This window comes from Bactrocera latifrons, unplaced genomic scaffold (genome assembly GCF_001853355.1).
Source record: "Bactrocera latifrons isolate USDA-ARS-PBARC rearing strain unplaced genomic scaffold, ASM185335v1 scaffold_35, whole genome shotgun sequence".
NCBI classification, from domain to species: Eukaryota; Metazoa; Arthropoda; class Insecta; order Diptera; family Tephritidae; genus Bactrocera; species Bactrocera latifrons.
In genome coordinates this window covers 135395-151325 of record NW_017536990.1, presented here as the reverse complement: position 1 = coordinate 151325, position 15931 = coordinate 135395, and the positions used below count along the sequence as shown (strand labels likewise).

Here is a 15931-nt window from a genome sequence, read left to right as displayed (position 1 = left end):
ACTCTTTTAGTTTTAGGACTTACAAACAACCGTTATGTGAACAAAACTATAATACTCTCTTTAGCAACTTTGTTGCGAGAGTATAATTAACAAAACTTTTACCAAAAATTTCAATTGATGAAACAAGCTTATGGCGATGATTGCCTATCTCGTAGCAGATTGCACGAGTGGTTTGGTTACAACGTTTTCAAAGCGGTCGTAAGGACATAAATGATGATCAATATGTGGGCCAATCAATAGCCGTGATTATCTGAAATTCCATGTGCGTGAATTCATCAAAAATCAGCCGAAATCATTGAAATTCATGGAAATTTCATTGAACATCTCCAAATCATCTATTTATCGCATTTGGACCGAACATTTGGTCTTACGAAAGGTGTGCGCATGGTTTGTTCCGCACAAATTGACTGACGACCAAAAATTTCTCAGAATCCAACATTCGAAGGATGATTATTTGACCAAAAATCACATTTTAACCATTAACCACTCACCGCATGCACCTAGTATGGCACCGTGCGACTTCTTTCTTTTCGGAAAAATACATTTTCCCATGGAAGGAAAGCGTTATGCAGACGAAGAGGCCTTTCAAAAGGCTAGCACATACTCAAGGCCATACCGGCCAAAGAGCTAAAACACCCATTTCGACAAGCTTTTGAACTGTGCACAAAGCTACATTGAAGCAGAAGGAGAATATTTTTAATAAAATAAATTGATTTTGACAAACAAATTTCTTCTGTTTTTTTTTTAAGTCCTGTTTACTTTGGAACGGACCTTGTATGTAAATATTTCCATAAAAATATACATATGTGCTTGTAACAGCTGCTTTGTCGCCGAAACTCCAACGTAAGTAAATAATCAATGGATTTATTTTGGTAAAAGATCATGGGTTCTTGACATTAATATGTGGGCTTTAAATATTATGATTGTGCACTTTACTTATTTGTGTACTTATTTTAATATATTATTGTTTCGCTACTTTTTTATGGATTTTGGCGAATAAAAATAAATTAATTAAGGGCAGAGCGAAAAAAGGAAATCTAATAGACGAATGATAAGTCACAAAATAACAATAGTAATAACTCAAAAATACTTAAAAATTGTAATGCATGCATTTTCTTAAACAGATTATTATAAGGAATAATAGTAGCTTTGTCAGTTCCGTTAGAACAATCGTCACATTTACGTAACTCATCACATATTTGTAAAAGGCTTCCCTAATTTATTAGATTATTTTTATGCTTTTACATAAAAAATATTAGTAATTCTTAAAGAGGGCTCCTGTAACTATCGGAATAACAATGTCACGGGCATAACAAATTTATTTATAATACACGTATATACATGTGTATAATCATTTGTTTTAGACGTTTCGAATACAGGTTTTTAAGTTCAGAATTTTTAAATATTTTTTGTTTAATTCTACACTGTTGGCTTTTAAAATCGAATACACATATGTACATATGTTTATTTGTAGCTGTGCAAGGTGAAAATAAATATGAAAATATTGCGATAGGGTTGGTTAAACGGGCATGCAAATTATCTTAAAAAGATCTTAAATAAAAATGATTCGAAGCATATTTACAGGCGTACTATAGATCAGCCCTGTGTGATTTCGATTCTACACAACACATCCACGCAAACTTTTAGCGCATATACAGAAACACTCACTTGTGCAATAGGTATTTTTGGATGTGTTTTTGCTCTTACTTTCTTCTGTTGCATGTAAAGCTGCACACCAGAAGTTGACGTGGCTGCATTTGTACCTCCTGAGATCTGTGCTCCACTCTCAGTCTTCATTTGTGACACCTGGTCAGCTTTGATGGCCGCAACTCCCATAGATAGATTGTCAGGATTGGCAACGGCTACCTGCCCACCGGTTGATGGATAGCCGGTAGGAGCGCCTGGAAATGGCGCAACACCGGCCTGCACCACATGCTGTAAAAATAGAGCAAAAAAATGTTTCGTTAAACAATATTTGAATTTCGTAGTGACAAAAATGAAACGAAATAAGTAAATCCATCGAATCTGCTTCAGTGTATGAACGTTTACGATTAGACAGAGACACAAACTCGTTGATTTCTGATAAGCCCGACATTACGTTTAATTTCAGCCAATAAACGACTCATTTTTTAATACAAATGTGGAATTTAAAACTGATTACCTTTGCTTCTTTGCAAACAAACCAATTTGTCTCACATGTGCCACAGAAATATGTTTGACATGTGTTGCGACTGGGTAACTTCACCCCTTCACGTTTTGTTTTTGGATAGGGAGTAAACCTTCTGAGCCTCATTTTTTAATAAATACGTAATGTATAAGTGAAATATGTACAATTCTTTGAGTACCTTGCACTATTTTTATGATTATAGTTTCGTTCACTTTTTAGATTTTATATAGAAAATGTTTACAAAAATAATAAATTTGGTGTTTTGTTTTTATGCTCTAACAGCCTGACTTAAAGGTTGTTTGTATCACCTAAAACTAAGCGAGTTAAATATAGTGTTATATATATATAAATAATCCGTCCACCACATGGTATGCTCTCATATTCCTATGTCACAGTACGAAAATGGGCGAAACTAGGCGTACATCCACTAATACACAATTTTAAATTCTTTCACCTACCAAACACCAACTAATTTTTATTTCTCAAAAATAACCATCACATATCCATAAAGTTGGTTTTTCAAACTATAAAAATTCCAGCGACAACAATTATTATTCTCAGAAACTTTTTTTTATTTTTATTGAAAAAATTCCAAATTTCAAATCACTATGTTTAATCGCCTAATTGAGATAATTAAACTTTGTCTTTTAAACTTTTTGAGAAACGAAAATTAGTTGGTGAAATTATTTATTGAATGAAAAAACGAAAGCTTCTATGTCAAATGTAAATGTAACCCTTTAGAGTTAAGCTACAGCGTCTGACTTGAGGGAGGATTTATTGTTTGTCAATCACTAATATTTGAGGTGGTAAGAGTTGAAAAAAAACTCAAACAAAATTTTTTAAGCACCCTCGTGGAGATGTTATGTTGGGGATAGTGTAATTTGGTGATACTGAGGGAGATCGGCTTAAGCCCTTTCTTAGCGCTCTTATAATCATTATAACGATATTTGTATCCTGAATAGTACTTTACCTATATGGTGATTACAGAGGTAGACCTATTCCCATAACAGTTACGTTAATGGAATCGACACGGATTTTATCCGGCCAACTGTTGTTATATCGGTGATATAACCAAGTTAGGATCAGTAAGCAGTATTTGTCCCTCCAATATATATACATCTTATTACAATTAAACTAATATATTTCTATTAACGGTACGAACGATTGCGACTGGTGAGGTTATACTTCAGTCGCAATCGTTCGTACCGTCTCCTGGCAGAAATGTCAATAAGTTATACAGATGCAATTGAAAAATTATGAACTAATATTTACATTGGACATTAGCATTAGTTGAGGTCTAAGACAACACAAGCAATAATGTAAATATAAATAGTCTATCTTGTTGAATTGAATATAACTTTCAGTTTGTGGCATAATATTACATAATTTAGCATTTTTGTCACTTTAATTATAAATGAAATAATAACACTGATAGCCTAGTTTGCCAAACATGTAGGTGTAACCTACATTCGTAGCAGCCGAACCATGTATGTATGTACACATGTATGTATGAAATCTCTATATCGGTAATGTTTAAAGCTTTTGAACGCACAGCGAAACTCAATTGATTAAATCACTTTTGATTGCGAATTACAACACTTTGTGTTGGCCTAGTAACTCTGCAACAACAAACTAATCGAAACATAATTCCAACGCCACCTTGGAGTCAATTACGAATATTATAAGCGTACCCTGCAAAGTTTCACAGAAATTCAAATTCGAAAGAGTATTTCCAATCGTTAAATTTTCAATTGGCGTTTTCGATTTCCATTGGTGTAAGCTACTCATTACCTAAGCACATCACGAGCGCGTTGAATTATTTTTTGTTTATTATATTTGTTGAACCTGCTTGTCGACATACATGAAGCGACAAGCTTAACATTTGTTAAGTAATTCTGGAAAACCATCAACCTACCGCCTACCCCCACCAGATGCGCGCAATCGAAAAACAGGTATTTTTGCAACCTTCTGCGACATCTAGCGAATGAAGTATATTTTTTGTTTGTCAATCACTAACATTTGAGGGGGTAAGAGCTGAAGAAAACAACTCCAAAAAAATTTTTGAAGCACCCTAGTGACCATGTTATGTTGGGGATAGTGTAATTTGGTAATACTGAGGGATATCGGCTTAAGCCCTTTCTTAGCCCTCTTATAATCATTATAATGATTTTTGTATCCTGTAACAGTTAAGTTAATGGAATCGACACTGATTTTATCCGGCCTACTGTTGTTATATCGCCTCGGCTTTAAGCGTCAGCGGGCAGCCCTATGCATATCTTTGGAAATTAGAACCCATTAAATTACCTTTATAGTTACTATAATACTTTTTGAAAACGACAGAAATTTATTAGGATTTGCAAAGTAATTACGTTAATTTATTTAAATAACTGACTAATGTAGATAAATGCACACTCGTATATAGATTGGTATGTAGTAATACTAACTGTTCATTAAATACACTACAATAATTGTTGCGCTTCTTTGCATGATACACAATTGTCAGTTACGGATTGTTTATGTTAATGTGCAAGTATGAGCGAAGGGACAAGTGTAGTTGACATACTGAAAAACAAGTGTGCATCGCAGCTGGCATTTAATAATTTTTAAACTTTACCGTTCATCACTTATGATCACAATTTGCCACTTGGCAAACGTTGCAGACGCGGCAAGTTTTGTCGCCTGGTTAATCGCCATCGTCAGCTCGCTGCCAAAAACCAAAGAACATCACCGCCATTACCACGTCTGCTATCCAACAATAATTTTGAATTAGAAAAGCGCATCATTGCCGCCCCAATGAACTCATGGCTTGACTGGTGAGGAGGGTACGGGTATATGCACTCTTATATGAATTCTACTAAGCACTTTCAGAAACAGCAACAACATAAATCTGAAGCAATTAGCGGCTGCATTTGGGCACCACAGCCCGAATATTTGCGCTCAAAGCGTCTATAGCCCATTGCGATCGCTCAGGGCTGACAACTTGGCAGCAAATTGAAATTTATTGTGAACGTGTGAATCGATAAAGAAGCAGTGTTGTACAGATTGCAGTTGCTGCTGCCATATATGACGGCAACATAATTATAAGTTTCAAATATTATCCTTCTCATCACTCAGCTATCTTCAGTTTAGACTAACTAATGGACGATAATGACGCAAATTGTTAAGGTACAACTCTTAAGAATGCTGATATTTATATTTATTTTATTGGTTGAAAATTATTCCCGCTTAATTTTATTGTTGATACATATGTATATATGTATAAAGTATACTATTTAGAGCTGTTATGTTCTTCACTCACTTCGATGTGTTCTTTGATACTTTATTTCTATACTGTAAAGTGGAGGAATCAAATGATATTTAAAATTGTGATATCTGCGAAATAGGCGTCCAATTCATTCATTTTTACAACGTAACATGCTGTGGTCAGAGTAATGTTTTTCGCCGACTTTATCCATATCCGGAATTGAAATTTACCAATATTTTCGGTACAGGCATAGGCGCTAGGGATAAAATGTTCGATATAAGGGAGCTTGAAAAGGTGCAGGCCGATCTCGAGAATTTTCAATCGTGATATCCCGATATTTTCATTGGACTTAATTTATTACTGTAAAGCGAAATATTCCTACCGAATTTTAAATTTTTGTTGTTGTAACGGCAGAAATTCTGCCGAATTGACAGTCCTTGGCCGGATAAAAATCCGGGTCCGTTCCGGTTTTCGTAGACCCGACTGTCCTGGGAACGGAGTTAAATTGTAGTCCTTTTCGAATATTTCCGCAATGTAACTTCAGAATATTGGGATAAAGCTTTGAGCCAAATTTTATTGAAATTAGTCGAATGGTTCCTAAGAAGCTATACTTGTAGAATTACTTCTAAAGATGAGCGTTGCGACACCCATTGTCCAATTTTCACTTATAGAAATTAATACTTCTGACGTAGTATTCGTACTTCGAACGGTTTTCAACATGACCGTATATGGGGAGGTAGGCGTAATTATAACCTGATTTCACCCAATTTACACTATAAATGTTTCCGTTAAAGGCTGTCCCAATTATAGAATTACATAATTTTACCAGGCTGAAAATTTCGTATTCGATAAATATTGAAAAAAAACGTGCATAGAAAACAGCAAAAATACCAGAACATTATTTTGGATGACCTAATTTCACTCTGGAGTCCAATCGATCGGAGTCATCCGAGTGGTTTTTATATTTCCTGATCGGATGATATATTTTTCAATAACATCATTAAACTTGACGACATCGGAATATAGGAAGTTTGAAAGACGATATCGATATTTAGCGAAATAAAGAAGAAGTGTACTATCAAAAATTGTGTGTTTCAAAAATAAATTTGTTTTTTTTTTTTTTTGCTAATGGATAAATAATAGTAATTATTTGTTAAAATTAAATATTTTTTGCTTTAATATATTTAGCAAAACGCTTTATCGATGAACTCGGTCACGTCAAGTAGTGTTCAAAAGATGAGCAATTTGACCGGATGCCGCAAATGTAGTTAAGAATTGATGAGTTTCGCTAATGCGATTGCGGTTGAAAAGTGTTCAACGTATTTGACAGATAGCCAAATTTGAAAAAAACATACGCTTGGTAAAGTAATAGTATTCGAAACAAGTAGGGAAGGGCTAAGAGTGTATGTAGTCGAACATTTTATACTTTAAAATTTACAGGAATCTAAAACAAGGAAATATTTTCACCTGATGTTAAAATTTTATGTTCAAAAATAATTGTTTTAGGGGTATGAGGTTTGACTAAAGTCTAGACCAACTTTACAATGCCACATTATTACACTTGACCTCCTTTTTGCACGGTTTACTTGGTCAGCGAATTACTCGTACAAAAAAATCAGATTTGCTTATAAAATTCACTAGTAGGACCATTTAAAAAATAATCCGTGCAAAAAAGAAAAACGTATAAAAAAACTCTTATTTTACATGTAAATCTATCTATTTGTACTGAGAAAATTCACATGATATTACATATGAACACATGTATTACTAATAAAAGGAACAAACAAAAAATATTACGGGAATGTGTGTCTTTTTTGCCTTTACTTCTTCATATAGCTCACGATAGCATTCCTCTGCTTTATGTAACAGATGAAATCTTGCGGACCCTTCTGTGTTTGGGCTCAAGTTAAGGAAATTATTTTCTATTTCCGTCACCACTTTCAAACTCGTGTTACGATATGTTCTTAAATAAATCTGTATTTTCGTATTTAATTTGGTTTTATTGCCCAATATCATACATATGTATATTGACTCAATTTTACCCATTTTTGATAGAATAGGGTGCGGTTTTAACGAAAAAAATTCCCTCTGACTTTTAATAATATATACATATCCAAGGTTGACCAAACCATACATGTATTTATGTCCGATAAAGTGAAAGAATTTGGCTGTGTTTCGATTACGCCTGGTTTCACACCGGAACATAAGTATTACGGTAGTATTATGCACCAGATTTGGGGTTTCGCTCATATCTCAAAGCATGTCACATACTTTGATTCCCTGTACCAAATTATTATTTTGCATGTTAATTTGTGCCTTAGCTTGACCATGTACGAGTAAACATGTTGCCCAACAGTTTAGCTTTCGGCTAAATCATCCTCTTCTCTGGTAGTGTATTGACTTGGTCTATGTCTGCCACATCTGTAGAGTGATTTATCCAAAAGATTGTGTGTCATAGAAGTATTTAGTATTCCGACAGCTAGTCCTATAATGACTGGTTATTTGAGTATATACCATATGAGATAAAGGTCAATTTTTCTTCAAGTTATAGCTTGCACGGAGGAAAGGCAGCTCAAGCATTAAAAACGTGCCTAATAGGTGTCCTAAAAATTTAGTTACACAACAGTTAGACCAAAACGCAAAGAAATACATTTAAGCACATAGGATAAAGGCATCTACATGTTCGCTTCAGCTCTATTGCGGTCGTTCAAATATAAAAATGAAGCAAGGACCATTGTTTATTGATGGCTGCTCAAAAAAAGGCTTTTTATTGGTCGAGACATATGTTATCAAAATACGATAGCGGTGCTTCGAATCTATGACAACGTAACAAATGATGAATCATGAATTTATACTTATGAGCGCTAAAGTAACGGCTGTCGACGTTATGGGTGTTTCAAAATGAACTGAATCCAAAAAAAGCTATTCACGCACGAAGCATTTCCACGCAAATGATTGACTGATTTTCAGAAAAACTCAATATGTCACAACCATACCACTAAAACAATACAGGGTAGTACAGTGGTAAATAACCATTTGTCAAGAAAACCAACCACCGAAGACGGTTCTCTCTTCTCCACGACATACATACATACTTACATCGCCTGAATCAACTACATTTGTAAACACTTAAAACATTGAATTCTTGAGCAAAGCACTGTAAAGTTCTGACATCGCATCACATAGGCATCTTTTTATTTCTTAACGAAGAAATCAATGTCTTGCGACACCTGAAGAGGCGGTTGAGGGGCAAGTTTTGAGTTATTAGTGGCGACTCAACACTGACACTGGTATAAATTAAAAATATTGGCATATACAGACGATATACATATGTATGTATAAATAGACCAAGTATAAGCTGTTTTCGAATCTCAAAGCGTTAGAGAGGAGCTAGTCGAACTCAATTTTCCAGATGTTTAAGCAGCAATAGTACGAAATTATAAGTGACGCTCAATTTTCTCAATTTACTTATGAGGAAGACATCATGAACGGTTATTACCTAACGGTTATTTGTAACAATAAAAAGTAAGCGAGGTAAATAGATATAGATTTAAAGGTAGGTATTGCAACAATATACAAAACTTTTTAGAAAAGTGTGTTGATACAGTTTTATCCTAATCATTTTTTCTAATAACAATAAAGTAAAAAAATCCATTACTTAATATAAAACAACAAATTAATGGAAGTAAAAATTCAACAATTCCCAAAAATGCATCTTCTTTCTTTTTTTGATGAGTTCTAGAAGTTTCCGAATTTTTGAGAAATAGGTTATCGTTTAAAGTTCTTTGTATTGTTCTTGGATGGATACTCTTTTGTGACGTATTTGTTATGTGCTTGGTTAGTTTTGAAGCATATACTTTTGGATTTTCGTCTACTTCTTTGAGAAAGAGGCTGACGTCTCTACGAGATAGTTTTTCTTCCATAAATTTATTTTTTTTTTAGTAAAATAATGGTTTTCTTAGTTCATTGTTATTAGAATAAATATTAGAATAAAACTGTGTCAACACTTTTTGTACTCTCACATCAATGAAAATTAGTGGTGTATGTGGACTTTTGTTCACCACAGTATGTATTGTTGAAAATTTGTATGCATATTACTAAAACGAGTAAATAAATACCAACAATTTATCTTAACTTGTAATTTGAAACTCGAAAATTTCGGTGTTGCATTTACATGTAAATTTTTTGACAAAAGAGAGGCTCATAGATAGCGAGCAGAAATATTGCCTCGAAGGGACAGTTATTATTTTGTTTCGATTTTACTTGTTTTTTTATAAGCTCACTTAAAGATCCCAACAGAGATTACGATAAAGGCTATTACGCCGTTACGTCTATATTCAATTAAATATAAGTGGATAACCAAACAGTTCTTTTCTAACTATTTGTTTTTGGAGAAATTGTTCAGGAATTAAGTCGTCATACCACTGTGCGGTTTTTCAATTAATTTTACTTAAGGGTATATTTGATTTGATAAGTACGGCTTTAATTTGCATATAGATGTATATTTAATCGTGATTGTTTATTACAATTAGCTTTCGTAAAATATATCCACCTTATGGACTTGTAGCGTCATTTACCTTGTTTTGAGTGACAACGACACAGCTTTTCAGACGATTTAAAATGGAATACTATGCTTATGATCTTGTTGACAAAAACAGAAAAATGTATTGAATTTGGTACAAGGGCACATAAGCGTTCACGTTTCTGCGAGTACCAAAATAAACAGTTAATATAGTGAAATCAAATCGAATAGTTGGCTAACTTCATGGTCTACTGACTGTTATATACCAAGTTTTTATTTTTATTGTTGCGTGTAAGAAATATACTCTTTGATATTTTGTGATAGTGGSAATACATTAATCAAATAATTTATATCAAATTTGTTTCCTAAAATACTCACAAAGAATAAAACTATTTACATTTGATGTGAATACCACCAACTTCCTGCAATTGTTTTGAGACGTCGTGTTACCAATTCGCAGTGAATACTCGTATACAAATTTACACATATACATATATGTACATACGTACGTATGGCCAGTATGCTGGCAAAAATGTATTTATCCAATTGTTATGCACTGAATGCAATGAAGCTAAACATATTAAATTACTCCACCAAATCTAGGGAGAAAGCTATGAAGAGCCTCGACGACGAAACGCATCATTCGTCACATTACGTCATATCAACTGGACTGTTGGTCCCGTATTGCTGACTAGTAATGTGAACTTAAGTCTTCGAGCATTTATACTAAAACTCATTAATACTAAAACAGTCGTATTAATAAACGGAAAGAGTAGCATATAGAATGCAAAGCAACAATGATAGTATGATCAATGAAACATAAGATCTGGCGCTGATGTAAGAATAGCACCAACATTTAAAGCAATATCAGAGAAGTATAAGTACATTATGTCGAAACAAAAGCTAAACTTATTGAATATTAAAATGCAAAAATTTCCAAAGAAATGTGTTTTCGTACTCAGCGAGAATGGAATTTGACAAAGTGGCAAATTACGTTGGCATCGCTGCCTTTTAAAAAATTTTATTACGGGTTTGAAATTAACCCAAAAAAATTAATTGAAATCTTTTCAAACCGCTGTGTACGCAAGCTCATAAAGATTCGTTTCAAAACGAAGAAAGTCTTCTCACTTTTATGACTTATAACGGCAAAACCAATCGGAATTTAAATGTAAATAATACATAGTTTAGAAACATACAAACTTTTCAAAAATTTTACCAATTTTTGAAGCGTTTACTTAAAATTCAAACAATATATATACATAGCTGCGATTTCCTATAAACCGCTCATATTTAAATAACCAATATTAAATATAATACAGGATAATTAAAGATATGAAAACAAATGAAATTTGATTGGAAAGTAAAATATGCCAAACAAATTATGTAATGCATTCATTTTTTGTCAACATTTGTTGCTTGCCATATGTGTAACTGAGGCTACAGACCTTTGCGATGCAAGTATACTAGAAAATAGCCAGCGCAATATGAAAATGTTCCAAAAACAGACTACTTAATAGTTTCTCCGTATATAAATTAAATTTTCAATTATTTACTATACATATATATATGTACATATTACGTGGCATAATGTTGGCACAGGTTTTGTGGTACCATAAGGACCTCTGGCATGGCTAAAAACAACAAACGAAAGTAGAACGGTGGCCTTTGCCAAAAATGTAATGTAAATTAATTTGATGCAGCGAAACAACAACGAAACGTCAAAGGCTACATTTGTAGATTATCCATAAACGAAATCTGTGTGTTGTGAAATAACAGAACAAAAAGATCGTATAGCTAATTGAAAAGTTTCAGCTATTATTGCAAAATGTAATGCTACATTTATATTAATTCTGACTTCATGGGGTTTATAAATGTTCCCATGATCCCTCTCATCTCTGTATATTTCATATTGTGTATATCCCAAGTAAATTTTTAAAATCCATTATACTCCGTGCAACATGTTGGAAGACAATAAAAATCATCAAATGTGCGCCGTGAACCTCATATCAACTCAATGAGGTCTGAGAGATTAAAAATCAAACCCGAATATCAACATTATGAAATGAAAATAGTTACGCTACATAGTTATAATTTATCTCCCCCTTTCTTGCGACGGTCTTTTGTTCCTTTGCATTTTTTTGTTTCCTAATTTCTCGTCAATTTTTCAATTTAGCTAATTTATGAGTTTTAAGAAACATTTAGCGAAATAATGGCAAGTTAACAAGGGTTAAGTGCAATGAAACCATTAAAGCGTGGGAAATGTACGCAATATATGGCTTCCATGCATAAAATGTACATGCTTATAAAACATAATTGCTGTTGGCTAAGAGATATATATTTAAAGCGATATAAAGAGGCCTTGACGCCGACTTACACTACTATTAGACTGACAAATGCACCAACTTCACCACGATCTATCACCATCATACAAACCGGTTGATGACTCTTCTCAGACAAGTGAAACTGAGAACGCAGTGAGAAGTTGGTAGGTAGCCATTATTGAGTACAAAATAACAAGAAAAAACGAAATCTTTCTTCCCAGTTACATATCCTATAGTAGCAAAATCTGAAAACGTAACTGGACAACGGTGGTTTGATAACGGTGAATCCAAGTAGAGGCTTTTTTCAATAGCCTTTTTTTGACAGATTACGCCTGAGTCGTGTCAAGCTGGCATGTTATTTTTGTTCAACTTTATTACGAAATTTCACGCCCTGCAAGAATGTGTTTCGCTCCGCTTAAAAGACTGACTGCATTATTTGTGCAGAAAAATTTGGCAAGGAGACGAATACCAAAAGACAAACAAAATTTTGAAAGAATTAATCAAATGTCTAATGACGTGTTTTAGAGTCATTTCAAGAGAATGCAAATATCAACATTCGTGGGAAGAATTGTTATTTCGTTAATTAAAATAAATTATTATTACACCATTTTTCATAAAACAGAACAGCAGAATAAGAGTTAGAAAGCTTTTGAGTCTTGTCGATCACACCCATTCCCATGTGTTTTGGGATGTATTGATGGCATACATATAAAACTCCTTCAGAAATTGAAAGACGCTGTTATGTAGCTACTACAACCGAAAGGGAACATATTCTATTCTTATAAATCAAAATTTAAATTTGAAAGTAATATTTCTCAAATAACGCATGCATTTATTTCAGACCGTTGCTGAAAGCAATAGGCGATTTATCTACGTTTTCATAGGCTCTCCTGGTCGGCGCCACGACACAGCAGTGTGGTCAACTAGCCCATTGAAGCGAGCAATAAGAATGTTATTATGTATTATTTTTGCTTCATAGCATTATAATATAACACAAAGGAACTCCTGATGGCGTGGTTATAGAGAAACTGCCCTGCCTACATTAGCATTACATTCCTGCTGATGGAAACCAACGAAGCGAAGCAAGAGAAAGGGAAAGGCTTAATACTTTGTTGTCAGCTTAGCTAAATAAAGTTTTCTTTGAATTACATATGTATATACATTAAATTAGTTCATTTCATTTAATGAATACAATTGGTTAGACCAAAAAACTTATTAAATACTAAAAAAAATTTATAGATATAATACGGAGATCAAAGTCAGGTAATCACTTAAGTATTTAGTGAAAGTAGAGTACCGCGCAGGTTTTAATTGGACGACTTTCGCAAAATTCGTCTTGGAGTGATCTATGACTGAATTCAGCATACCATTGACAAACACTGGCCCTTGATAAAGTTTCATCGTCAAAAAATTAATTGTAGCTAAAAAATAATCGTGTGAAAATATTCGGCATTTAATTCCATTTTTGGTCGAGATTAAGTTATTGTAAACAAAACAAATAGCGCTCTATGTCTAAACGTTCTGAGTATGCATAACATCCAAATTCTCAAACTTTACTCTAAAATTGTGAGTTTCCAGGCAAAGTACTTATACTAAGTTTTCATATTATTAACTTTTTAAGCTGAATATTTTTTTCAGTTAAAAAGATACAAGTAAAATGAAAAACATGTGGAAAAAAAAGCTCCTGTAAATTGCTACTTTTCGGAAATTTTTTCTTGAATGCGTGACGTATGTAATTTGCTTTGCCAACTTATTCTAGGTGCGATTATTTTTAAAGCACACGGGTTTCTTGGAAAATGAATAGAGATCAAATGCCAGGAAGTGGGACGTTCGTCTTTACCATCTCTTCTTCTAGCACTTTAGTATCTTTTGTGAATTCACTTCGAAACACACTTACGTTTTATCGAGTGCATTATTTCTGATGTGTATGATAAGTATATTAAATTTTACGTATTTATTTCAAAATACTCAAATCGGAGTGCGTTTCTGCTGTTTGTTAGTGTAAATTTGTACAGAGCTATGTAAGTATTTATGATTATATATGTATGTGCACATAAATATAGAAAATCAAAACGAATTCGAAATGAAGTTAAGAGAGGCATAGTGTACTTTTTATACCCTGAACAGGGTATATTAAGTTTGTCACGAAGTTTGTAACCCCCAGAAGGAAGGGTCGGAGACCCTATAAAGTATATACATATATAAATGATCAGTATGTCGAGCTGAGTCGATTTAGCCATGTCCGTCTGTCTGTCCGTCTGTCTGTATATATACGAACTAGTTCCTCAGTTTTTAAGATATCGTTTTGAAATTTTGCAAACGTCATTTTCTCTTCAAGAAGCTGCTCATTTGTCGGAACTGCCGATATCGGACCACTATAACATATAGCTGCCATACAAACTGAACGATCGGAATCCAGTTCTTGTAAGGAAAATTTGCACATTTGACGTGGTATATTCACGAAATTTGACATGGATTACTGCTTAAGGTAATAATATWATCTCCGAAAAAAATTTTCAGATGGGATTACTATAGCATATAGCTTCCATACAAACTGAAAACATAATTACTAACAGAAATGCACCTGTGAAGGGTATTTAGCTTCGGTGCAACTGAAGTTAACGTTTTTTCTTGTTTTTACAACAACTTTAAAAGTTTGCCTTAAAATTTAATGACAGTTAACAACGATAGAGGCAAAATATTATTGGAATTAAGGACTAAATTGGAATTTTCAAACAAAACATTTATTATCTTGCAAATAGAAATATACGTACATATGTATGTAGAAGAAAAGAAATGTAGAACATTATGTGTGTGTCAGTCAATATGTTTGGCGTTCTATTAGAGAGTCGAATAAGCTAGCCATATATTTTTTTTAATCTACTATACTTCGGGACGGTTAACTCTTTTGAGTGATTTTCCATTCCTTAATGGAAATGATTATTGTAAATCAGGTTGTTATATAAACAAAATTAAAAACAACAACAAAATAAACAATAAAAAAAAGCAAAATCATTGCTCTGTATCAATAATTTATAACCAACCAATTATTAAAAATAAATTTATACGTTACAATGAAAGAAATGCTTAGTATTTAGCGAATTCGAAGATTTTGAACACGCTAATCTTGACGATCTTGTACCATAAGTAAATGATAGAACAAAATAAGTTAGCGAATTCGAACTTTGTCAGAGCTTAATATATCTGTAAAATAAAAAATTTTACAATGGAATAATTTGCCTCATTTTAGTGCTTTTTTAGTTATTATTTTCTTCTTCAACGAATCAACGTGGCCGAATAGATGCAAATAAAGGGAGGAAATAATACGATACAATCTACACATACATGGATGTAATGTGAAAATGTGAACAAAATAAAATCTCAATTAATTTGACCTCGAGTGTCAATTTAAACTGATTAAGAAGAGTCGCATGAAATGAACCTTCATTTGTGTTCGCGAAATGAGAGAACTAAAGCATTACATTAGACTCTCGTTCAATAAAAACACTGACTTCAAGAAGATAGAGCGCTGCCAACCAACGTGAAGCATGATGTGTGGAATACAATGCTCGCGACAGACTACAAACGACATCTGTCAAATATTTAAATACACACGTTCTTATCGACAGACCTATTTTGACAGCTGCACGACTACACTCTGCATGCCGACAGTTGTC

At 33.4% G+C, this 15931-nt stretch overlaps 1 protein-coding gene across 17 annotated transcripts in view; it reads right to left on the bottom strand.

Moving 5' to 3' along the window:
* The window catches only part of LOC108971628 (RNA binding protein fox-1 homolog 2), a 97505-nt gene that overhangs the window by 49073 nt on the left and 32501 nt on the right, over positions 1-15931 (bottom strand). For 15 of the 17 annotated variants that reach the window (XR_001993558.1, XM_018937828.1, XM_018937829.1 and 12 more), the window contains one exon: positions 1669-1935. Coding sequence is in view for 16 of the 17 variants with exons in the window: in XM_018937828.1 (XP_018793373.1) it covers positions 1669-1935 (267 nt within the window). In the remaining variant the exon portion in view is untranslated. The remainder of the gene's footprint in view (positions 1-1668; positions 1936-15931) is intronic. The other 2 variants (XM_018937816.1, XM_018937830.1) reach the window with 1 other exon arrangement.